The following is a 26,991-nucleotide window of genomic DNA, read 5'->3' on the forward strand; positions in this document are numbered from 1 at the left end:
TACTGTGTCAAATCTAGTACAACAAAAATGACATTGGCTCTCCCTCTTCTCCTAAGGGACGAGCTAAAATTCCAAAAATGAAACTATCATTATAAATGTCAATCAAATTTTTAAACTTTTAAAAAGCTGGTGTCAATGAAGATATCAAAATTAAGCCATTAAAATTTGACAATATGGATCTGAGTCTCAAACTGATTCATTTTCACTTAAATACACAGTGTCCAAACAAATTTGGCATACTTGAAATATATGTATTTCCATCAATATCCATGTAAAATGCCTTTTCCTTGATTCTATCCACTGCAATCACCACTGTGTTGTCTTCTTTCCTCACTTTCAGGATGTGCCTTCCACTCTCTGCATAAAAAAAACAGCCAGGAGTGGTGCACAATTGATCACAAATGGCAAACACCTTTTTAGTGACCATGTTTACCAGGAAGAATTGAATACTCAATATTTTGCCATCGTCTGTGCAGACAATGTAACAAATTCTTTTCTTCATTCTTCTATATTCTTGACAGTATAGCTTCTCTCCATTGACTTCAACCCTTAGCACTTTCTTTAAATCTGCTGCAGAGGAAACTCCAACACTTTCCATCAAAAACTCAATGTTACAGTTGTCAAGTGTCATTTTACTCCCAGTTATGCCACAGTTGTTCATTTTTGTTGTTTTCCAAGTCCGTACCGATTTTGTCATTTTAGTGATAAACAACTTCTCATCCTGGGATACTATGCGGTCAAGGTCGATGTTTTTCATTTTGAGCTGCAACTCCTTCATTCGTAGACATTGCAGAGTTACATCACCTGTCCCATGAACAGAATTCAGTAACGCTGCATTGGCATATCCTCGAAAGGAAAGCAGCTCCATGCCCACAGAGGACCCCACTGTCTGACAAAGTATGCGAGATGGGCCCCAATATTGTGGACATTAAGTCCACAAGATCCTTTGTTGTAGAGATCCGGAAAGTTTTTGTAAAATTTCGCTAACAAGTCTTCTGCTCTTTCCAACTCCTCTTCTGTGATGTTGTCTCCAAGCAGAAGGTAGATGCCTTCTGACAACAAACAAAGATGGGCATGGTATTCATCTGGAAGTATTCCATTCATGCATGGTATGGAATAGAATAAAAACCAGGTTTGAAGCTCTGTTGCTTTCAAGTGCCCATAGTGTTTTTCCAAATCTCTTGGCAAGCGTTCTATATAATATGGTGGAAAGATCTTTTGGAAACGTTCCGAATTTTTTTTCAAAGACTTGCCAACAAAATAAGGCATTCCTGTTGAAGTAGGAGAAAACCATAGGTAAAGAAGTTTCTTGGTCATGCCCATCAAAACGCCATGCATATAATCGGGTACAAAACCAGAAACCATGTCAAACCAGGGCATCACACTAAGGCCAGATATACCACATATACCTTTAATTCTGGCGTTTCCTGTCGCATTGGTGCCTTTAACATACTTCAAATCATCAGAGTTTCTAAAAGGAGGTTGATTTTCTTCATCTCTTGGAGGGTAGAATCTAGCACTACCCTTTCCTTGTTTTTCTGTAACACCCATTTCTTCACATGTGGAGCACCCATGTGGAGCACCGTTATGCATAGACATATTTAAGATGTATCCCTTGGCTTGAAGATCTACTGTTGCACAAAGCAAAGTAACTTTCACATTGATAGGACTGTCATAACCACAGGGGTTAATTGTAACTCCAACATCTCTCAGTTTGCACATTTTCTCACCAAAAGTCCACATATACTGAATAAAAGGAGGTTTCTCTTTTCCCTGCCAAATACCACCCAAGATTATGTTTTCTCTTGCAAATCTTCCCTGCACTGGTAACTCATTTATTGCTAGAAATATTGGCCAGAGCTTCACATGTGAGGATGAATATAACGGCACACCATCTGTATTAAAAATTGCACTGATGTTGTTTTCTTCATGTAGAAACTCTCCAGGAGCACATCTATGTTATGGTAACTCTCACCGTCAATGATATCACACACCGATGACCGGCCTTGGCGAGATTTTCTCTTCATGAGTTGAACATTTTCTCACATGCCATTCCTTCCCAGCATTTGTTTCAGTTGACTTTCTATGTCGGCAATTATGAAAAATGTTTTAGGTTGACGGTTTCTAGATGTCTGAGACTGCAGTCCACCTTTGTACCTAAAGTTACCGCAATTGTTGTTTACACAAATATAGCTGTCACCATCAAACACTGAAAAACATGTACTGCAATAACTGACATCAATATTAGAACTTGTATGAATTTGCTTTACATTTGGTGTTGATGTGGCACCTGGTTTCAAGGATATCAGTTTTTCAAGGTATCTAGTCGCTTCACCTGGAATATTGAACCGTGTAACATAAGCAGATGTACAAAGTGACAAAGATTCCTCTTCTGAGTATGACTCCTTAATTGGCAGCTCAATGTCATTTTCAGATGACAAACAATCAGTATCTGAATCTGTTGTAAAACTTGAAGAACTGGATCTTTCACTACTATAGTCAGAGTTTTCGGAGTCTGAGCTTTCAACAGATCTTTGGAATTTTTCTGAATCACAGTTTGTTTCCTCTCCATTATCGTTGAAATATATAGATGATGCTTGTTCACCTGATGCGAGATGTTCCAATGAATTGTCAAGGACACTGGACAAGCCATAATCATTTAATGATTCATTATCACTCGAAACATTTTTTTCAATGCTAGCTTCTAGTGGTTCAATACCACTGACATCACTACTACTACAATCGTCACTGCTGTCATAGCCACCAGTTTCGTGATGTTTGCTATTCACATTCAAACGTCTGCGGGCAGTGCGGTCTGGTACAGGGTTTGCAGGATCATCTTTATACCGACCATACACCTTGGCTATTGGACCTAAAAAAAATTAATGAGTAATAGCAATAAAAATTCTCAGCTAGTACAAAAGGAACCCACACATGATATTTGAGAACGAGCTTTGATGGACGGTATGAGAAATAGCAGTAACAAACTTCAATTGTCAAATAAAAACAATGGCTGCCTATCAGCCATCTTAATTCTAATCTGTCTCAAAACTAGCCATGCAAAGCAAGGGACAACTAAGTTTGAAACTGAAATATGGCCAGTTTTCTAATCATGAAAAGTGAAAATGAATACTGGCAACCACTATGGGAGAAGAATGTTATTGATAGCTGAATAAAACAAGTAAACTAACAGAAAAAATAGGTAACAATTATATATATATATATTCAATTCAGAAGTAGCTTACTCTTTCCATGACGTATGTAGAGATGATGTTGTATACGCTGTTTCGATGAAAGTGTTTTCTTACAGATATGGCATTGGAACAACTTTCGTTCACTATCACCAGTCTTGATCTTTGTAATAGAGTAACAATCCTCTTTGCATCCTGTCAATTTTTTTTCATCTAAAAAGAAATTCACAACTTGGCATTACAGACAAATGCAAATGTCAAACAATTTTTTAAGATAATAAATCTAGCGTGATTTTATACCAATAAATTAAAGATGTATAGAATCTTTAAAGCTTTTTTTATCTGCTATAATACATACCTTTGTGAATGGAGGCAATGTGAGTAAGAACGCGTCTTTTTGATGTACACCTTTGATTACAACTCAGGCACTTAAAAATTTGTTTACCATCCAACTCATATTCTGTGAATGTCAAACCAGAAAAATGACCTTCTTCCATATTGGCATATCCATAACCTGTGTATTAAAAAAGATTTCAGAATATAACACTATCCAACATCTGATAAAACAAAACATTTTGCTCTGAAGTATCTTTTAAAATTAAAATTAAGATTAGTTAGACGTTTCAGTTGTCTACTTTCAGTTTCGTTTAACAAGTTCTATGTCAACACATGGAAATGCAAACGTGTAAATATAAATTGGACTGATAAATTCAATTCTTATGGTGGATGTTTTTTCTCATAATTTGAAGAATAAACCATGAAAAATACTAATTTTTAAATACTCATATTTAGCCAGTCAAAATACGATTCGAGGGACGTGTCCGCCATGTTTGTTTATCTTATCAACAAAGCAGGCCCGGGCCAAATGGACTTTCCAGCAAAACGTAACCATTTAAAACAAGTGGACTTTTAAATGACCAAACGAAATAAAAAGAGGATAGTCCGTAGTTCTAAAAAGAAAATATGAACAATCAGCATGAATGCGTGCTTCAATTATAGGAATTTATTGTTGATATTGAACTCGTCATTCAGACTGGCGTTCTCTTAATATATATCGACAGCCTTATAAATCCTAATAATAGACTTTCAAGATATTTTATGTTTAAAAAATCGAACTAGTACTTGTAAAATCGGTTTTTTTTAATATCTAGGCAAACTGTACCTTACAAATGTTGAATCAGACAAAACGTTGACTTGGCATGAAACTTGAGCCCCGAAAGTTCACCGGATCCGAGGACAGCTGCAATCGATCACAAAAGTTTTTCCGTGCGAAGAAACAAACATCCTAAATTTTTACATTTACGAATAATGGAAATTAAAATTAGTTACGACAGCATATTTTAGGCGGAATGTCCACAATGACACGTGAAAGACTTCAATTTCAATATATGTCTCTGGTAATATCCTACGGCATGGCTGCCGAGACTGTCTGGCCGATCAGCTGTTGCAACTAAGCATCAATTTGATTGGTCAATATCCATTTCCGGATGTAACGAAGCGGCGGATTGGATGTGAAAAGGGGCGCGGATATCCCTTCTAGATAAACAGACTGAACCGATCTGTACCACACATTGCGTTCTCGATTTAAAAAAAAACTTCTTTAAACGGCGTCACGATGAAGACATAGTCTACACATTTATTCAATGGGAGGGTCATTTTGTCGACGTCTTGGACACCTCTAAAATAAAAGAGCCGAGGAAGGAACTAAGTGAATATGTCGAGGGCGAGTATATCGTGGCCCCATACAAAGTGAAGATGTACAGGGCAGTTATTAGCGAAATCAGCGGTAAGAATTTTTCATTTTGTCCCAGATTGAAGCGTTTTGGGTTTTTTTTATTTTACATTTTTTCATACAAAATAATTATCAGTGATGTTAATCAACGTTTACAATTTTTTGAATTGTTATGATTTTCGTGAGGGTGCCCGGCGATCGCTATGTCGGTCCAACAGCATCAACAGGCTTAGAGAATTATTATCTATTATCTAGGCTAACTTCAGCCACTTATGTTAAATTTCAGAAGACAGATCGTACTTGCTCAAAAAGAGGGATGCTGATCAACCACCAGAGCTGAAGTACAAGTTCACGCCAGATCTGGATCAATGTAAGACTTTAGAGTCAATTCAAGATTTATTTCGGTCTTAATTGCAGCTTTTTACCTAGACTATACTGACCAGTGCTCGAACGGGACCAGTGCTCGAACACTTTGTTTATTTTTGCTTCTCATTTCCTAAATCGTACTTTCCGTCCGTTTTTTCCACATGAGTATTATGGGGTGTAACAGCACTTTCTTACTTCCGGTAGCGATAGCTCTCTATCAAGGACGATAATCCAAATTTGAGCAGACGACAATGGTCATCATATAGTGTACAATCAAATATCATCAAACAAACATCGTTTCCGGAAAGGTTAGCATTCATGGAAAAATCTGTATTTTGAAAGAATTATAGCAAAATACATAATTTAAAAGAAAAGTAATGATTCAAATGTAGATCTGACACAGTTTTGAAAAAAATATCAAAATGACGGACGAAGACAGATTATGAGTTGGGTGCGACAGCAGGTACCACTACGATTGTCTACCGTCACAAAGGTTGACCTTAGCTTTATTGTCGACGAGTACCAATGGTTGTGTACCATATGTAGACAAGAGGAATAAGTTTTGACATTTCTAGCAAAATATAATAGGTATGGGACATCTTTACTCGTCAATGCTACTATGATCTGAATCGGAAGATATGCGCACTGGTCCAAAATGTCAGCTTCCGCTGTGTTCCGATCTATTTTTATCCCATGGGATGTTTGATAATCTGAACAATATTTGTTTAAGAAAGGATGTATGTACATTACAATATAACTGACTTTACCACACAAAAAAACTGAAAACAAAAGTTTTATAGGGGTGTTCGAGCACTGGTCTGTACTTACGTAAATACCCGCCATTGCACAGGTGTCATGTGACCTGCTGCCAAAAATAAACCAACGTGCAAAAGTCACGGTGATAGGCTTGAAATTACTAACGGTAAGTCTGTCCTGTATAATCACAATTAAACTTTAACTTTTCAATAGGTATTGGAAATAAAACAACAAAAAACTATGTTTTGTGTTCGAGCACTGGTCGGATGAGTCTAAGCTTATTGCAAATTTAGTTAGGCTACCTTAATATCGGAAATGCAAATCCTTATATCCATATTACAATCCTAGTCCGAATGATTGGACTTAGGAATTCATTGTATGAATTTCAATGTCAGGCAACTTAACATTGTAAAAAAAAAAACGTTGTAAACTTTTAAGTCTATGCTATATATCTATGTATATGACAACAGCAAAAGTGTAAAATTAGGAAGAGAAATGGGTCTCAGAAGTTGCTGGATATCATCAAAAATATCAGACTTCAAATTAAAGATTTTGGAGACTTCATTGGAAAAAACAAACGTTTCACAATATTAGAAATGGTGAGGTTCGAATGTCGGCCCCTTGTGTATTTATATATAAGAGAGAAAACAGTATAAGCTGAAAGATAAACGTACTAGTAATGGCTCCGAGGTTTAAATGCTTTCATTATCTGTATGACATCTTTGAATAATGGTAATCTTTTAAACAGGTGGAAGTAGTACTAGTACTAGTACTGGTGCAAAGGAAAGAGTACCGGAAAAAGCTTGTAGTTCTAGATCGGCTTCAATTTGTCCAAGTGTTGGTAGGTTTATATATTTAAGAAATTTGATGTAACATTTGTTATGCATGCCACTATATTTATCATCACAATTAAGTTTTGTGATTATTAGTCAATCAAAGTTGACTTGTGTCAAAACTATTATAAGGCCCAGAACATTTTGAAACTAAGCATGCTTATCATGATTTGCAGACCATCAACCGAACCATACATGTCTTTAGCAAAGGTATAAATTTATGAACTTGAATAACAATTCAACAGTCAAAAGTGCTACTTAACTGTGGTAAATATGGAACCATGAGGAAATCTGTTGCAATTTGCATTTTTAACACCTATTTTTATTTGGAAATAAATTTAAAGTAGGAAAAAAACAAGTCTGAGGTAACTTTGTATACTAGCCCATCCATTAGCAGTTTAATAAGTCCAGCTACAATATGTTTTAAAGGAAGATGTGTGTTGGCGTACCGTGTCTACTGTGACATTAATAAACTGTTTCAACTCCAGTTTCAAGCTCAGCAGCTTATGACAGAGAAGCTTTTGATGAAATCATGAGTCGGGTAAGAAATAATGGCTGAAGGTAAACTTGCAGTGATATATCTTTATTTAATTTTGAAAAAGTTAATAAAATATTTATAAACATGCTAATTTTACCATAAATGAAGTGTATCTATCTACAGTTTCCTTATTAAAATGATGAAACTTTATTAACTTCTTTTTGTTTCATGTAGGATTGATTGCTTTTCATTTAGGATAGAAAATCATGTCAAAATAAGATAATGTTACTTAAATATATAATTATGTCTATGAATTATATCATGATACTGGTATGGAAAATGACCTTAAGTAGTAATTACTAAAAATGTCAATTTCATTGATTTAGCTTGCAGGAAGTTGAAAAACCTTTAGAACCAGATGAACCTCAATTAAATATAAGGAAGAGGCCATCGACACTGCCAACCATGGATTTAGCTGAAGATGTGATTGCAGAAAATCATGAGTAAGTATTTTCAAGTATTGAAATGTAATATGATGTGGATATTTTTGGAGAAATCAAAGTAAGAAATTTATGTTCACATGTAACAATTCAATGCTTATTATGACAATTGTGTAATCAACCATTTGTTAGTGTTATCTCAACTTCAGAAAACCTAGAATAGTTGTCAATTTACTGTTTTTGTCCAGCCATGATGTGTGATCTGCTCTCATTACAGAAGATAGTTATAAACCATTGGAATTAAAGTAATGATAGCATTTAATAATTTCTCTTTAAGGAAGAGGCCACGAACACCAACTGTACCTACAGAAGAATATGTTTCCCAATCTCTCACAAGGTAGGCACACTGTGTGATGATCCTTGTACAAGGATCAATTTTCGAATTTATTGTTACCATTGGTAACTGCAGTGTACACAATGTATATATATATAATTTGATAGTAATAGTTTATGTGATCACATTGATATCTAGAATTGAAAGATAATGTACCACTAGCAATCATTTTATATATATCAAAGATTTATAATAGAAAAAAAATACAATATAAAAATACTTCCTGATTTTTTGTTACTTGCTTTAGGATGCCAATACTTTATGAAAGTTCATTAGGGAATCTAACATTATAATGTTTTGGTTAATGTTCTCTTAATGTTTCATCAATCATTTACTATCATAGTATACACTATCTTTCGATGACAATTGTTTCTTGAAATACCTTGCTTCCTTTATATTTATTAACAAGAATATGATATGGTATTCTCAGAGTTATGCTTGTGATGCTAAAAGTTGATTTAAATGTACTGACTAATCTAAGGAATCTAAGTAGTTTCAGATCTGCTATTTCAATCTTTTAGGTTCATTTCTGGTCCAGAGAAAGGAGAAGAAAGTGACCCCAAGAAAGAAGAGTAATTTTTTTTATTTTATCTTATTTATTTAATTTTGTCATAAGCCAGTTTGCAAAGATGAGATTGAGCCAGTGATAAAAGTGGCTGGTATATTTTTTGAGAAAAAAGTAACACAATGCACCTTAAAGATAATAACTTCTTTTCTTTAATCAACAAACAAGCAAAATGTAACATATCTATATTTATCATATGACTACCGTTATATACGGTGTCATAAACCCATCACATAAATTTTCTTTATGACACTAGTGTAATAACACCTTTCGCTACGCTGATTGGCTGGTTCCGTGAGAACTGTATTCATACGCGTGGGAACGACCTACTTCTTTTTACTACGACTCGTAAAAATGGCGACTAGTGCTTGTAAACTTTGAAAAAAAATCAACTGAACGACAAATTGGTCTATTAACATAACATATTGTACAATCAAAGATAAAATCCAAGATGTAAACATCCTAAGTTTTTTAATTATATTTATACTATAAGATGTTAAATTAGGCCTGGCAAACATCTATTTTATGACCCCTAGTAACATATTTCAACTCCGATAGAAAATTGCGGTTGTGTTGTCCGATGAGACATATCTAGTCTAGATTCTTTTCAAATAAACAAATAATAACATTATTTAATAAAATCCTCATGAAAAACGATAATGTAGTTTGTTACAACTTGCCTTCAACGGTTACTCAGAATAACATGCTGACACTGTCGTCGACAAACACGTGTAATGTCAAAACAAACAACACTGCCAACAAATCGGCATCCAAAGTCGCTTTTCACGGCAGTCTGAACACGATGTTCAGTGGGAATATTCACGGTGGAACATTTCACATCTCCATAAACTCCCGCGAGGACGAGGATAAACACAAAGCAGTGAAAAGGCGCCGTACAATGGTTCTGTACGACAGCGACAGCGAATAGACATTTGTACAACGAAGCCTCCATTATCGCGCCAAGTGACGTCACGGCTTCGTCACATCAAAAACAGTCGCTCATGAACTTTCAAACTAAAATATTTTCCTCATTGTTTCAAACACCAAGGACAATTTATCTATTATAGATTAAATGAAAAAATGCTGAAATTTTGTTTTGAGACGTTTATTTAATAAAATGAATCCTTTTCAAGAGTCAGTTGTGTTAGAACTATTTCTTCTCTCGTCGGTATAATTGACCTACTTCGAAGGTTCGGGTGATTTGGTTGAGATGTGACGATTCAAGGCAAAAGAGAAAATCAGTTTTTGATGGGGAACGATGAAAGAAAACGTCATATGATAAAAAGAATCTGTCATTCGTTTCCCTTCATGTTAGATTTATGATACTCGTTTAGAATTTTTTATTTTTGCTCGCCAGAGGCTCGCAAAAATAAAAAATTCAAAACTCGTATCATAAATCTAATATGAAGGGAAACTCATGACAGATCCTCTATATATTAATTAAATGCAGGTATCATTTGGAAAAGATGAATTGTAAGAGATAACAGAAAATATAAATATAAATTTTCTATTGCCATATTTGAATAATTTTTATTAATGTATTTCTCCACAGGAATGCATATGTAACTCGGAAGGAATTTTCTGATTTATTGGAAAAATTCCAAAAACTCAAACAACGGGTGAGGGACTTAGAAAAAACGAAGAAAGTGAAGAAAGTGGTCCCACCTGCAGCAGTAAAAGACCTTTCGGTGTCCTCTCCACAGACTCCTCAAATGTCTGGAGAACAGTCTCAGCAACAAACCGAGCAACAGTACCAGGGAGAAGAGGTTGCTGTACATGTGCTAGGGCTGTATAATGGAAAGACATATGAGGAACTGGAGGACTCTGTGTGCCACAGTGATTAAGTGTTTGACTGTGTTCACACTTTGCTAACACAGTTGTACACTGTAGACTACATCTGTAGTCACAGTGTAAGTGGCCAGGCGTCGAACAAATCTACCATGCCTAAACCAAAGTTTGATGGCCGCCTTTATGAAGCTATGGTGGCAATTTTGAAAAAAAAAATTCCCAAAATTTCCAAGCCGGAAATAACACAGAAAGTGCAATGTGTGCAAAAAAAGTACTTGCTGAAAAAAAACAAATCGTAGTGAAAACACATCATATATCAATGCTTTAAGTTACTTTTCAAGTTTTGTAACCAAAAATAATCAATATTTTTAAGTTTTAATTTTAGTTACACTATTCAAAAGATTGTAAGCCTTCGGTAATTTTGGTCTATGGCATTGTTAGTAAGTGAAAATATTTATCCCAAAAATAACATAATTTAACGTGTTGGTTTCTGGCTTATAATGCAAAAGCTTGAAAATTTGTTGCGTTATTTAAGAATTTTAGTACAGATTTACTTTGGAATAAGCACTTTTCATGTTTCATTCAAAACTGCAGGAAAATTCTTATAGAACTTTTAATTCTAGAGATTGCTGACTTGAAAAGCACCTGTAAAGCAATGAGTTTGTTTTGAGATCTTCTTGGTTCAGTATAGTATCATGCATATTGTTTTTAAGGAAACATTTATCATGTATAAAGTCTTTTTTTTTTAAGTTGGCCATGTTGTCTTTTTGTATGTCTCAAAATGTTGAGAGGAGTATATATTATATGACAATTAAGTCCTGTGTACAATTGTTAGTCCATTTACTAGCTGATCAGTGCATGTAACTTGGTTGACTTTGATATGTATTAACTATATTGTATTGTTCTATCTGAGCAGGTTTTTGATTCAATATTTTTTAGTTAACATTACTTAATCTTATCAAACATGCACATTTATATATTTTGATCAATAAAATTTGTAAAACCAAATGTTCTGGGTCGTTTGGGTATTTCATTGCATGTTGTCTGATACATGTATGTCAACAGTTAAGTCAAATAGTCAAATTGCCAGAAGTATGACATTAACTAAATGGAGGTCTGAAAAAAAATCAAATGTAAAAATACCAGTGTTATTCAGCTTGTGTTTCTATTGTTTTAGATTGAGAGAGTTCAAAACAGAACCCTATTCCAGCAGTTTGTAGCAAAGAAAAAGCAAATGGATAGCCAGAACCGGAGAGGCACACAGAATGAGCGCATGTTGTGGCATGGTACAGCTCCTACTACTGTGGATAGTATCAACGCTCATGGTTTCAACCGTAGTTATTGTGGAAAAAATGGTATGGGTTCCACTAACTATTAGTCCCCTACCGGTGAAACCGGGGGGAATATTTCCTCCCTGTTTGTATGTCTGTCCATTTTAAAGTCTGTCTACTCAGTTTTCCGCACTTTTCTCAGTCATGCTTCATTGTATGTTGGTGGAAGTTGGTATATAACTTTAGTATGAGAAGCTACAGATCAGGTTTGAGTTTCAGGGTTTTCAGGTCAAGGTCAAGGTTACTATTTTTAGCATGGGCTGGTAGGGGACATGTGTGGTTGTTTTATATAAAAAGGACACTATAAATTTAGTCTGAATAATTTTCTTCAGCCATAGCTTTCAGGTCATTTGACTGACACTTTTGGTCATGATCACCTATAACCATCATATTTTGTCCAGTGTCATGTGCAATGAATTGTTTAGCTCACATGGTCTGAAGGACCAAGGTGATCTTATGCTATACCATGGATATGGGGTCCATCGTCTGTCGTCCGGCTACAGGTTCCATACATCAACAATTTCTTCAAATTACTTCTTCTTAACCAACAATTGGAATTTAACTTAATTTGACTAGAAGTATCCCTAGGTGTTGGGGATTTAAAATTGTACAAATTATGGGGCTGAAACACAGAGGGGACAATTTGTGAATTGGCTATATGTATTGTTAAAAATGGGTTCTTCTCTAAACCTTTGTATGCTTGATATCATCCATATTTGACCTTAATCATTCCTAGGTTGATGAGATTCAGAATTGTACAAATTGTTGGGCTGACCCCCTAGGAGGCTGAGGGGGGAGGCCAAAAGGAGTATGAAGGGTCAGGTCCAATAGGGTATCAAAGATTTCAAACTCTTCAAATCCTTTCAATGGCAGGATTCTGTCCACATTCACTCTAAACCATCCTTGAGTTAGGGGAAATTATTTTAGTATAAACGGTGGATCTGGATCTTTCTTTTGTAGGGGTGGCAGGATTTTGTCTTAATTTCAGGTCTTCACATCAAAGATGTAGGAGTAATCAGTCTGTCTGTTTGGCCGTCTGTCTTTCCATCCACAATTCTAGTTCCAAGCTGTTAACTTTACTAATTATTGTCCGATTTACATGTAATTTGGTCAGGATGATCAGTTTACAAAAACATATACTGATGTCAAAAATAACGGTCAAAGTTTAAGGCAATTAGGTGAAAAGATCAAGGTCAAATGTAATATCTTTTCAGTGATGAATATTTTGCTGGTTTGAATTTAACTGACCAATGATCATAGTTACTGGTTCAAAGGTCAAAGTTATTTGGGTCCAAAGGGAAGTGTTTTTTGCCAAATCACTGAAATATCCAGGTGAGCGATACATGCACTCTGGGCCTCTTGTTATCCCCCTCAGAACAAAGTCAAGGAGGGAAATGCTTGTTAGCCTTCCTTTTGCATACATGTACAGATGTTTACTTTCTGTCATCACTTTTGATACTTCATAAATGGATTTAGATAAAACTTAATTGGTCAAGTTTGAGAGGACTCAACCAAATTTGTGTTTCAGGGTGCCAAGGTCAAGGTCACAGTTACTGTTACTGTTTATAGAAAATCTTTGTCGTAACATTAGGAACTTCAGTTTTAGATAGAACTTATGTCAATTTTTAATGTATGGTCAAACTTCACATATTGGTCAAGTATGAGAATACTTTGAACAAATTAATATTGGCTAACAAGATGGTTTGCATCAATTAAACATTTTGAACATCTTCCAAATTTTCATCATTTGAGTTTGTTTGAAACTTGTCAGGATTGATCTGGAGATGGCCTGGAGTAAACTAGTATATAATAATGTAGGACAACAGTAACAATAAGCATAGGCCTGATGTGGAGGCCACATTATTGGCTGTTTACAACATGGTTCCTGAATAATAGTTTTCATGAACAGCAAACATTTTAAACTTCTTCAGTTCCACTAAGGGAGTTAAGTTGTAATGAACCAAATGCACAAAATAGCATGAATTACATTAATTAAGTTCACTGGAGTGTAAGCAGCCTCCTTGTGTTTTGACACTTCTATTATACAATAGAGAGTAATGTTATATACTGTCTCTTTTCAGCTGTTGCCTATGGAAATGGAGTTTACTTTGCTGTGAATTCTCAATATTCTGCTCAGCCACAATACTCAGTCCAAGATGCCAATGGATATAATCGAATGTACCAGTGCCGAGTTTTGACTGGAGAATTTACCATAGGTCAAGGAAGAATGAGGGTGCCCCCACAAAAGGGAAGTCAAGGTCATATCCTGTATGACTCTGTTGTAGACAATACAACTACGCCATCCATTTTTGTCATATTTCATGACACACAGGCATATCCTGAATACATAGTCACCTTTTCCTAAGTACAGTTTTGTCAAGAGGATGAAACTATAGCAGTGATCTATTTAAGCTTGCCTCAGACCTGCTTCCAAATTATTTGTTCATTCATAGTTACCAGACACAGACCATAGTCCATCTCAATAACAAACACTGTATAACATGTGCATTGATTTAAACTAATAATTGATACAACTGAGGTAATACCAAAAACTTGCAACAGAAAAGCAGTTACCTGGCTTCAAACAATTGCCTCAAATGTGGAAATAAACCAGGAAGATTTTATCTATCAACATTGAGCTTCAGGAGAATAACAAGAGTAAGATATCTGTGATAGTAAGACAATACATAGAATTAGAACTAGTGTTCCTTAACAGTTCAAGACCTCTTTAAGAACAGTTTAAGTACAGTTCTTGAAATATATTCAAGAACAGTTCAAGAATACTTCTTGAACTGTTCTTGAATTTTCACAGGGGTTATTTTTAGGGTGTCCTTCTATTCTGAGAATTGGTAATTCTATGTATTATGTCTTACTATCACAAAGTAAACTATGAATGTGTTTCGATCAATTGGCTGTCACGGTGAACTTTGACCAAGACTACTTTTTTTTTTTTTTTTTTTTTGCACTCAGAGCATAGAGCAAAGACTTTTTTGCATTAGCAGACTATAAAATTACAAACTTTATTATACAGCGAATTTTCATATCTGCTTAGCTTAAATTTGCTTACACTCAATAATTATACATACCACAAACAGAAAGACAGATAGACACATAGTCCGACATATACACACAGATGCAAACACTGACAGGTAGACAGACAAACACACGCAAATACAACAAACCCACACATACACCCTCACATACAGACTGAGACACACAAGAAGACAGACAGACACATAACATACACACCGCGACACTCACACGCACCGACAGACATACATACACACCATTGCACCGCCACACACAGACTGATACACACATGCAAAAGACACACACCCTGACATTCATACACGCCGACAGACAGACACACTCACAGTCAGAAAGATAGACATACACACATAGACACCCACTTACATAGATAGACACCAACAGACATATACGCACAGACACACCCTCTCTTATAACACACCCTCATACCAACAGATACACACAAACAGATGCACCACATGCACCGACAAAACACACACTTACTATATACTTACGGAATTATAATCTGCTTTTGCATTCTTTTTTTTTCTTTTTCTCTCATCATAGTGCTTCATTTTTTTTATTTCAAATTTTACATCAATAATGTAATTTGAAAAATCATAATAATAGTCAAATTAATCTAATTTCAATTTTTTTGTTCTTATATACTGACTACAATTTATTCCATTTTTTATTATTCTGGACATGATACCTTGTCAATTAATTTCATTATATCAACATGTGTAATATATAGATAAATGTATATCAACTCTATAATCACATTCGCTACGTTATCGATATAATCGATCAGACTACGCAATGTCTTACTAATTGACATTTTCACATATATACACAGTAAATAATAGGAAGAGGCATATATATATAGAAAACTGCACATGTCTGTTATGCAACAGTCCATTACATAGAGTTACAGACAGTGAGAATTGCCTCTTTTGTTTGCAATATAATATATTTTCTATTTTAAACTAATTATACATTATTAGTTGATATTTTCATACATGTGTGGTATAATATCAAGGGGAATTATTTTCCTTCTATGTGTTTTGCAATATAACCAAAGCTCATTTTTTAGTTGTCTTCGTACTTGTAGTTTCGTTCGTACTATGTTTGTCTGACTGTTGTGTTTAATATCATTTCTTACCTTCCATATTACCCATTTCACAGTGCATATTATTGTGTTTATCAAAAGAGAAAATGTGTTATTTCCTGGATATCCCAGTACATTGTATTACATTTTCTTCTTTATCAAGTATTTCGTTAGTATAACCTGGGACAATATCCCTCATCAGGGTCTCCACAGAGTTCAATATATTTCTAGTGTGTGCACATTTAAAGAATAAGTGTTGTATGTCTTCATTTTCGGTTTTACAGAAATGACATTTTCCATCAGAATTTCCGAATTTTTTCCTTTCATTTCTGTGTATAATATTTTGTGTACACATTTCCATTGAAATTCCTTAATCTTTAAGGCTGTCAATATATTAAAACAGTTTTGCCAAATTTCATTCCATGGGAATTGTTTTTTATATATATTTTCCCATTTCATTTGTATTGTTGGCTCAATATTACCATTTATTTTCATTATAAGTGTTTTTAATTTTTGTTTCTTATGTACGACATGTTTATTGTGTTTATCGCCAATATTTAATGTTGTATCTATTTTTGGATACATAATGGCATCATGAATGATTTCTTCTTTTAATATTCTTTTATATCTTTGCGGAATAGCAGACTTCAGTCTTGCGAATTCAGATATACAATTTCTTTTATCTATAAGTCTCCCATATATATCATGGTCATTCTTGAACGTATTTTGCCCTGAATCCCATAAATCCTCTATGGTGTGTGTATCTTTGTGAAGGAACTAAAGAACATAGGTTTTCTGTTGAAATGTATCATATGATTGCCAAAAAGTTCTTGTTTTATGACTTCGTTTTTATCAATTAGTGTATTGGTTTTTAATAATTTGGACCATGCTGTGAAGAGATTTCTGTAAAAGTTTGATATATGCGTTAGCTTTAGCGTACTGGTGTCGGAGCATTTGCATAAGAAATAGTTTAGTTGGTATTAATCATCTAGCGAATGTAGCCAATATTGTCCTATTGCATTCCATGTGGTAGTGTTTGTTTGCATGATTTTGTATATCAATTTTATTTGTATGCTCAATGTGAATAGTGTTATATCCATAATATCCATCCCTCAATTTGATTGTTCTGAGCAGACTACATTTCGCTTAACTAATTCTTATTTCCCATTCCATATAAATTTCCAGAGAATTGTATTTAATTCTTTCAAATATTTATCAGGTATGCCACGAGCTTCTATTTCATAACCAACCTTAGATATTATTAACGATCTTATAATAACATTTTTTCCGAATAGTGACAGATTTCTTGTTTTCCATACCTGCAAACAACTATTAATCTTTTGGATTTTTTCTTTCCATAATTTATCATCTATTATGTGTCCATGATATACTCCTAGCGTTTTTATATTTGTTTGTGTCCAACTGATTGCTCTGTATCTGGGAACATTTTGTTTCCATCTTCCAAGATAGATACCGGTAGTTTTATTCAAGTTGACCTTCGATCCTGATGCGTTTTCGTATGTACTTAGAACTTTAAAAGATTCTATTATTGATTGTTCATCTTTATTGAATAGTTGTGTATCGTCTGCAAACATATTTAATTTAGCTTCAATGTGACCTGGCAGTACTATTCCGTTTATATCTTTATTCTTGCGGATGGAGCTTGCTAGAGGTTGCGCTTTTATGATGTATAAAATTGGCGCGATCGGGCAACCCTGCCTCGCGGATCTCGATATATTAAAATATTCCGAGATAAAACCATTTGTTTTTATGCATGTTTTTGCATCTACTAATAACATTTGCACCCATCCTCTAAATATTTTTCCGAAATTTAAGCGTTCAAGACATTTATCTACCCATCCCCATTCCACCCTATCAAAAGCTTATTGTTGGTCTAAGAAAATAACTGCTTCCTCCTTATTTTCCATATCGGTATATTCAAATATGTCTTGTATTAGCCTATTGCATCCGCAATATTTCTTCCCGGAACAAATCCTTTCTGGTCCGGATGAATAATGTCTGGGAGTATTTTTTTTATTCTATTTGCGAAACATTTCGCTATTATTTTATAGTCAACATTTAAAAGCGTCAGCGGTCTCCAATTTTTAGCTCACCTGGACCGAAGGTCCGGTGAGCTTATGCCATGGTGCAGCGTCCGTCGTCCGTCGTCCGTCGTCCGTCCGTCAACATTTGCTTCAAATCGCTACTAGTCATAAAGTTCTTATTGGATTTTAACCAAATTTGGTCAGAAACATCCTTGGCAGATGGGGATCAGATTTTGCATAAATGGTTACTCTGACCCCCAAGGGGCCTGAGGGGCAGGGCCCAATAGGGGAAATTAAGGCAATTCCTTTAAATCGCTACTAGTCATAAAGTTATGAATGGATTTGAACCCAATTTGGTCAGAAACATCCTTTGGGGAAGGGGAACAGATTTTGCATAAATGGTGACTCTGACCCCCAAGGGGCCAAAGGGGCGGGGCCTAATGGGGAAATAGAGGTAATTCCTTCTAATCGCTACTAGTCATAAAGTTATGAATGGATTTGAACCCAATTTGGTCAGAAACATCCTTCGGGGAAGGGGATCAGATTTTGCATAAATGGTGACTCTGACCCCCAAGGGGCCTGAGGGGCAGGGCCCAATAAGGGAAATTAAGGCAATTCCTTTAAATCGCTACTAGTCATAAAGTTATGAATGGATTTGAACCCAATTTGGTCAGAAACATCCTTTGGGGAAGGGGAACAGATTTTGCATAAATGGTGACTCTGACCCCCAAGGGGCCAAAGGGGCGGGGCCTAATGGGGAAATAGAGGTAATTCCTTCTAATCGCTACTAGTCATAAAGTTATGAATGGATTTGAACCCAATTTGGTCAGAAACATCCTTTGGGGAAGGGGAACAGATTTTGCATAAATGGTTACTCTGACCCCCAAGGGGCCAAAGGGGCGGGGCCCATTAGGGGAAATAGAGGTAATTCTTTCAAATCGCTACTAGTCATAAAGTTATGAATGGATTTGAACCCAATTTAGTCAGAAACATCCTTTGGGGAAGGGGAACAGATTTTGCATAAATGGTGACTCTGACCCCCAAGGGGCCAAAGGGGCGGGGCCTAATGGGGAAATAGAGGTAATTCCTTCAAATCGCTACTAGTCATAAAGTTATGAATGGATTTGAACCCAATTTAGTCAGAAACATCCTTTGGGGAAGGGGAACAGATTTTGCATAAATGGTTACTCTGACCCCCAAGGGGCCAAAGGGGCGGGGCCCATTAGGGGAAATAGAGGTAATTCCTTCAAATCGCTACTAGTCATAAAGTTATGAATGGATTTGAACCCAATGTGGTCAGAACCATCCTTCGGGGAAGGGGATCAGATTTTGCATAAATGGTGACTCTGACCCCCAAGGGGCCTGAGGGGCAGGGCCCAATAGGGGAAATTAAGGCAATTCCTTTAAATCGCTACTAGTCATAAAGTTATGAATGGATTTGAACCCAATTTGGTCAGAAACATTCTTGGGGAAGGGGAACACATTTTGCATAAATGGTTACTCTGACCCCCAAGGGGCCTGAGGGGCGGGGCCCAATAGGGGAAATTGAGGCAATTCCTTTAAATTGCTACTAGTCATAAAGTTATGAATGGATTTGAACCCAATTTGGTCAGAAACATCCTTTCGGGATGGGGAATAGATTTTGCATAAATAGTGACTCTGACCCCCAAGGGGCCAAAGGGGCGGGGCCTAATGGGGAAATAGAGGTAATTCCTTCAAATCGCTACTTGTCATTAAGTTATGAATGGATTTGAACCCAATTTAGTCAGAAGCATTCTTGGGGGAAGGGGAACAGATTTTGCATAAATGGTGACTTTGACCCCCAAGGGGCCAAAGGGGCGGGGCCCCATATGGGAAATAGAGGTAATTCCTTTAAATCACTACTAGTCATAAAGTTATAAATGCATGTTGTAAACTCAGAGAGTCTGGACTTCATTATTTCTTTAAAGCAGTTGGGATCCTCACGCTATAACCATAAATAGCATTGTTTGAGGTTAACAAACAAAAGGAATTGAACATGAACATTATTTTGACATTTGGTCAAATCTAACCAGGTGAGCGATACAGGCCCCATGGGCCTCTTGTTTATATCCTCACGCTCTCCGTTTTTGTACAACAATGTTAAAATACCCTTTGCCTGCGATTCTGCTAACTTATTTGTTCTACATATTTCATTTACAAGTTCTAAAAATTCATTCTTAATGATATACCAATAAATTTGATAAAAATCGGCTACAATGCCATCCTCCCCAGGAGACTTGTTCTTTTTCATATCATGGATACTTTTAAATACTTCCGCCACACTTAAATAAGTTTCCATATATATACTTTGTTCATTTGTTATACGCGTTTCCATATTGGATAGTAAAATATGTGCTGCTTCTCTGTCCAACCCTTCAGAGCTAAATAATGTTTTGTAAAATTGCACTTGCTCCTGTTGTATGGATTTTATGTCATTTTTATATTCCCCTTCTGAAGTTTTGATTCTTAGCCATAACTTTTCTTTCGCTCTTTGTTTTTCTAGCTCAAAGAAATATTTTGTTGATCTTTCATTCTCTTCATAATCCCGAACCCTTGCTCTTACTCTCATTCCAGTTGCTTTCTTACTACATGTATAATGTTCTTTTATTGCATTTGTTATTTCATTTATTTTCTCGTTATTTGAGTTTTCTGCTTTTGTAAGTATGTTTAATTCCTTTTCCATTTCATCAATTACTGCGTCAGTTTTGTTCAGTGATTTTGATATAGTTGTTGTGATTTCCCTAATCTTTATTTTTGCAATATCCCACCATTCTTTCAAATCATGAAAATTATGTCTTTCTGAAACCCAGTGTCTCCAAAAAGCTTCAAAAGTATTCTTAAAAGCCTCGTTTGCTATTGTATTGACATTCATTTTCCATGTCCCTGGACCAATTGGTGTTTTGTCAAGACTACTTTTTAATCATGGGATTCTTGGCATTTGATTTGCACCCTTAAAGTTGTTTGCTCTTATTTATTTTTTCTTATTTAGAATTCTATCAATTTAATGCTTTGAAGATAATGAACTTGTTAATTATTTGTTTTGATTTGTGATAAATTATAATGTTTTCAACGATTTCTGAAATTGTTAGTTTTGCATATTAATTATATATATATATATATGTGTAAGCAGCATTCACTGCAGGTCATATCCTTACGCCCTAAATGATATCATAAACAAAATACACAGGGTCAATTCATACCCATAACAGTTTTCTTAATTGTGGTAGAAACAGGTCACACAACTAGTTATTGTTGTGGAACTTCCCTAAACCGATCATGCACAGAACATGGATTTTTGGCCGGTTTGGAGAGGGTTCAGTTTGGAGAAGTGATCCATTTTGACAGGTCAGGATCCAGGGATAATATTGATCGGATAGGTTTTGTATCTTTGGAGCAGTGTTAATATTATTGAAGTTAATGAATACATAGAGTGCAGTATTAATAAAAAATTAAACTAATCAAATAAGTTCAATTACTGATTGCAAATGTATGCCATAATCATATCATTTCACTTATCACAGCACAATGCTGTCACCTGCATTAATTAACCTGCATATGGCTGGTCGCTGCATGGGGCACAATAAGGGGTATTTATTTCATTCAAAATTGGAATGGTTTTACAAATAAAAATAAGAACAACAATTTCAAACAGTAAGTTCCTACTGATCTTATTCAGGACATTGATATTGCATTTTAAAATGAAGACTGATCTTGTATTAGCCTCCTTATGGTGTACGAATTTGTCCGCTGCAGAAATACCCCATTTAGGGCCTCGTGCAAATTAGATGCGAAACTCTGGCTTTCTAGCTTTCTGATTTGCATGGTTTCAGCTTGACTGTTTTGATTAGGACACAATTAAATCATAATGCTCCTCTATTCGTAGGTGTTATGAACCAATTTACCTCCTACACTACTACACACGTATGCCCAAGACAGCTCATGACAACAATCGCCACAGGTGTTTATTTCACAGTCTGTTGGCCGGGCACCTGTCGCGTTTGGTAAGGCCCTTTTACCGAAGTATAAGTTTTGGTATATTTTAACCTTTCTGGACACAAAATAAGTTCAGTATTTGGAATTCAGAGGAATTGGGAAGTTTTTTTTTATTACTATAATATAAAAGGATTAATTATGTACAGCACAATTTCAATCGGTAACAAGAGGTGATTGATTTTGAGAGGAATCGGTTTTCGGAAGCTGTATATGGTATTTCTTTCACTCTTTTGGTTAATTTCCAAAGTTTTGAAAAAATAGCTAACTCAAGTGAAACCACACTAAATACAATAAACACTAGTTTTGTAACCTCTATATAATGTTAAATGAATTCATTGCTAAGGAAAATATAAAAAAAAAAAAAAAAAAAAAGATTTTTCTGCAAGGCTTCTTCAGTCCGACTGTTTATAATGCACATGAATACCTGTAGTGTAAACAATGTGATATATCAAAAATAACTTTTCATAAATATTCAAGAAGTAACTGGAGATTTCAACATGTTTTGAATATTTCTATGCATCTATGTCATTTATTTCAAAAGTTGCTGTTTTTGTTTTTTATTTACTTTAAAAAAAATTAATTAGTTATTTTTGAAAATTAGTGCCATAGAGAGGTTTTTCATATGATATATGTAATATATTCCTAAATCAATTTTTTTTATAGAAATCACATGTTGTTTATTGTGCTTTTCACATTGTTACGCTTACAAGATAGTTTTTAATTGAATGAAATGTTGAACTTCACCATCATGTTGTTTAAGCTAGGCTGATAAATACACTGTACAACATCAAAACTTTTGATGATCAGAGCATTACTTTATACTTGTTCAGAGCTAATGCTGTGGTGCAGCATCCGTTGTCTGTCTAGTGTCAACTTTTTCCTTAAACGACTTCTCAATAACCGTGAGCCACAGAGACCTGATATTGGTTATAGTGGTATGCTGTGAAGGAGGGCTACCATGTTTGTTCAAATAAATGACCTTCACTTACATTCAAGGTCACAGGGGCCAAATATGCTAAAATCTTTTAAACAACTTCTCAATAACCAAGAGGCCAAGGGAGTTCATATTGGGCCTGTAGCAAGCTTGGGTAAAGGGCTACGACGTTTGTTCAAAGGAATGACCTTGACGTGCTTTCAAGATCGGTCTGTGGCATGCTTGGGTGTAGGGCTACCAAGTCCTGTTTAAATGACAGACAATCTACATTCAAGGTCACAGAGGTGAAAGTGCTGAAATTTTTAAACAACTTCTTCTGAATCACCAAGAGGCACAGGGACTTAATATTGGATCTGTAGTATGCTGGGGTGAAGGGCTACAAATTTTGTTCAAGTACATTCAATGTCACAGGGGTGAAATAGGCTAAAATCGTTCAACAACTTCTTTTTAATAACTAAGAGGCCCAGATTTCACTTATAACATGCTGGGATGAAGGGCTATCAAGTTTGTTCAAATGACCTTGACCTTTATTCAATGTCACAGGGGTCGAATTTGCTAAAATCTTGAAACGATGATTTCTTGATAGCCAGGACAATCTTGAGACCTGATATAGGGCCAATAGTATACTGGAAAGAAGGATTACAAAATTTAATTACATGAATAAACCTCTGATATTTAAATAAAGAAGTAATCAGCTTGGTATCTTCATAATTTATGACCCAGATCAACTTCAAAGTTCCTCTAGAAGCAGGTGAGCAATACAGACCCTTTGGGCCTCTTGTTGGTACTTTCAGCTGAAAGTTCTTGACTAGGATTGTCAATGCACCTTAATTCCAACAGAATAGAAAATGAGCTACATATTTATCAGTATGTTAAGAGTACAATGCTAAATTCATGCTTACATGTACATGGAATAGAAGAAAATATCTTAATGCTACTCCCATAGGATTAGATATCTCAAACATGACACATGTATGTATATGTATTCACTTTATCCGATGCATTCAAACTTCATACTTAACTCAGTTATAGAAAAAAAAAACTACGGAAAGTTATGGTTTATCTTTTGAAAACCCTACCTTTCTGTACATGTGCTAGCTATTGATGATTTGTTGGTATGTCTGAATAAGTTTTCCATTTTCAGTTTAATCAAACTTATACTCACATTTAACATCAAAATGAATATTTAATCAACCAAAGATAGGTAATCCTGTCTAGATGCAGTTAATTGTTGTGAATCAGTTACTATAATGATATTTGTTGTAATTTTCAATTTAATTAGTTTTTTGTTACATCAAAATTCTTTTGTATATTGCATTAAATGCGCTATTAGCCAAATGTTGTAACTAAGGCTTTATAAGTTTACTGGTACAGTATTCATGGTTTCATTGTACAATGTAAGACAACATGGGTTTTCCCGGGTACTCCTGTTCCCTTCCACACTATGAATTAAAGACCCGTCGCTCCCTTCCATCCAGCCCAACAAGTGTGATCAATATAATAAGTTATAGCTTGTTTCACAGTTGTTGTAAATCAAATAAAGTCTACATTCAATGCATGATATACTGTACATGGTTCTGAAATGATATTGATTAAATGTGACATGTATCATTTTCAGATCTGTTGGCTGATCATGATTATGTAGCTTATCAATACTATTAATTATTGTCTATTTCTTTATATTATTTCTGTAAATAAACTCACAAATTGAAAAAGTGGCTTGTTTTTTATGCCCTCACCAAATTATGGAGGATGGCGTATTGTGTAATTACCCAGGTCTGTGCTGTTCTGTTCCAAATCAGTGACATATCCTGAGAACCCATCAACAGATTTAGTTTATATTTACACCATAGTATCATAACAAAGATCTACACCTGATCACATTCTGGTCATTGGTTAAATTTCGAAAATCCGAAACATAAAATTTGAACATGGCTTTCCAGGTACTTCATGTATTTATTTACATTCACTCGCCTAAATTTTAGCTTTTTTTTCCGATTGAAGACAAGTTATTGCCCTTAGACCATTGGTTATTTCAGAGAACAATGTTGATCCAACATTTCACAGAATTACATATAATATAATTTGTATTTTTAACAGAAACATTATATAACATATAATAGTCATATTTATCACATTATCTTACATTATATTAATTTTTCTATTATTATTTTTTTTAAGATAATTTACTTTTTATATAGAAAACGAAAAATTTACTGATACCTGTATATAATATAACAGCATATTTTATGTGACTTGATTTAATACAGAAACAACCAAAACGCGATATGCACAACAAGGGACGGAGGGGAACCTATATATAAAACTTGAGAAAGATCCCTTTAGTACTTTCTGAGATCTAGCGGTAACAATTAAATTTTTATTTTGGTAAAATCCAAGATGACCACCTGTCGGCCGTGTTGTTTTCCGATCCGTTCCAAAATGCAATATGCCCAATAAGGGACCAATGGGAACTTGCATATGAAATTTGAGAAATATCCCCTCCGTACTTTTTGAGAAATAAATAGCAATAACAAGATATGTTTACGGACGGACCACGGACGCTTCATGACTTCAACGACTTCATTATTGGAAGTTGAATCACAATCGTCTCTATTGCAGTTCAGTGATTCGATTTACCGATAGCGTGATTAGGAAGTGTAATAACCGTAATTATGTGTTTGAGTTATAAATATGCGATATATAATAACGGACTGTCATATCTGCCAGTTTCCAAGCGTGAAGGAGCGACTTCTTGTTATTGCTATTTATTTCTCCAAAAGTACAGAGGGGATATTTTTAAGTTAGATGTATGCTGTAAAATCTGATTTGCCGAAAGGCCAAAGGAATAAGTGAATTGAAAAAAAAAAATGTTTGTGAAGAATGTCTTAGAGTGAACCTCCGAAGCCGGTCACATCGTAGTGCCTTTCGGCCAATCAGATTTTACAGCATACATCTAACATATACATCAGTATTATAACATTATATTTACATTTGCTCCGCATTTCCCCATTGACACAATGCTTAGAGGCAGTTGCCACCATACGCCTATAACACCCAGTGGGTCATGTGACATTAAAAAAGGTGGTATTTTTCTATGGAACGGAATTCAAGTAAATATTACAGTATCTGTTATTGCATTCTTGTGTGCAACATTAACATTGTGTTATGCGAATTGAACCTTATCATTTCCTTTATTATCATTCATGTATTCAGTGTTAAGATTGCATATTGCAGTTTGATTATTCCAGTCGTCAACATTGTCATTACTAGTTTGCATTGCGCAATCCGGTATTCGCTAGGTCAACATTCAGTATTGCATTATCGGCATTCGCGTTCACTTTGTGATTGTTGGCGATCTCATTCTTTAGTTACTCATTATGGAGTATGGGGGCGCTGCGGTGTTTTATGCTATTCGGAAGTCATCGGACTTTGCCCCAGTAATTGAAGCATCCGGAAATAGAATAGAATGTTCGCAATTCATTTCTCGTTTATTTTTGCCTGAAATAACGGACTATTTGTAGCATACACAGGTACGTACTAGGTAATTATAATTCAGACAATTTCAGTGTTTTGGTGATGTTGACTTGACATAATACGACCACAGGGACATGTCTAGTCTATATTAAAATAGCCAGAAATACCTAGACTAAAAAATATGTATATATAAAGACAAAGTTTGCACATATTTTTTTTTTTAAGAGAGTTACTAAATAAGGAGGGTAAAGCATTTAAAATTCCAGACTACTGTTTGTATAATTATGACTCAAATATGTTATTTTCATTTGTTACTATAAACTTTCTCAATATTAATTTATATTTTTTGTTTGTTTTTTTTGTATTCACAATTTGCATTAAACTATTACCATGATTATCGATTTATCATTGAAATGTTTATTAAATTACGCCATTCATATATTACATGGCAGTAATTTAAAGCTCAAGATACGCGGCGGCTACCTCGTATGGCACACCTTCAAATAGTAAAT

The 26,991-nt window shown here is 35.0% G+C and overlaps 1 protein-coding gene and 1 long non-coding RNA gene across 2 annotated transcripts; both read left to right on the forward strand.

Annotated features, from left to right (window-relative positions):
- Nucleotides 1–7,768: 7,768 nt before the first annotated feature.
- Nucleotides 7,769–8,763, forward strand: LOC117318594. Its single transcript, XR_004530413.1, has 3 exons — nucleotides 7,769–7,859; nucleotides 8,134–8,193; nucleotides 8,712–8,763. It is a non-coding gene; the product is annotated as an uncharacterized LOC117318594 (long non-coding RNA).
- Nucleotides 8,764–10,199: 1,436 nt separating this feature from the next.
- LOC117318592 (protein mono-ADP-ribosyltransferase PARP15-like) lies at nucleotides 10,200–14,814 on the forward strand. The gene is made up of 4 exons (XM_033873558.1): nucleotides 10,200–10,228; nucleotides 10,308–10,581; nucleotides 11,721–11,898; nucleotides 13,956–14,814. The coding sequence occupies exons 1-4, from the start codon at nucleotides 10,200–10,202 to the stop codon at nucleotides 14,237–14,239; spliced, it is 765 nt and encodes a 254-aa protein (XP_033729449.1). The 3' UTR covers nucleotides 14,240–14,814.
- The last annotated feature ends 12,177 nt before the right edge of the window (nucleotides 14,815–26,991 follow it).

This window comes from Pecten maximus, unplaced genomic scaffold, assembly GCF_902652985.1.
Source record: "Pecten maximus unplaced genomic scaffold, xPecMax1.1, whole genome shotgun sequence".
Taxonomy (NCBI): Eukaryota; Metazoa; Mollusca; class Bivalvia; order Pectinida; family Pectinidae; genus Pecten; species Pecten maximus.

What these genes read in the sequence shown, in the direction of transcription:
- LOC117318592 (XM_033873558.1), top strand. Translation starts at nt 10,200, where the DNA reads ATGCAGGTATCATTTGGAAAAGATGAATT. An exon ending in TCATTTGGAAAAGATGAATT is followed by an intron (nt 10,229 to 10,307) that starts GTAAGAGATAAC and finishes ATTTCTCCACAG; the next exon opens with GAATGCATATGTAACTCGGA. An exon ending in TAGTTATTGTGGAAAAAATG is followed by an intron (nt 11,899 to 13,955) that starts GTATGGGTTCCA and finishes GTCTCTTTTCAG; the next exon opens with CTGTTGCCTATGGAAATGGA.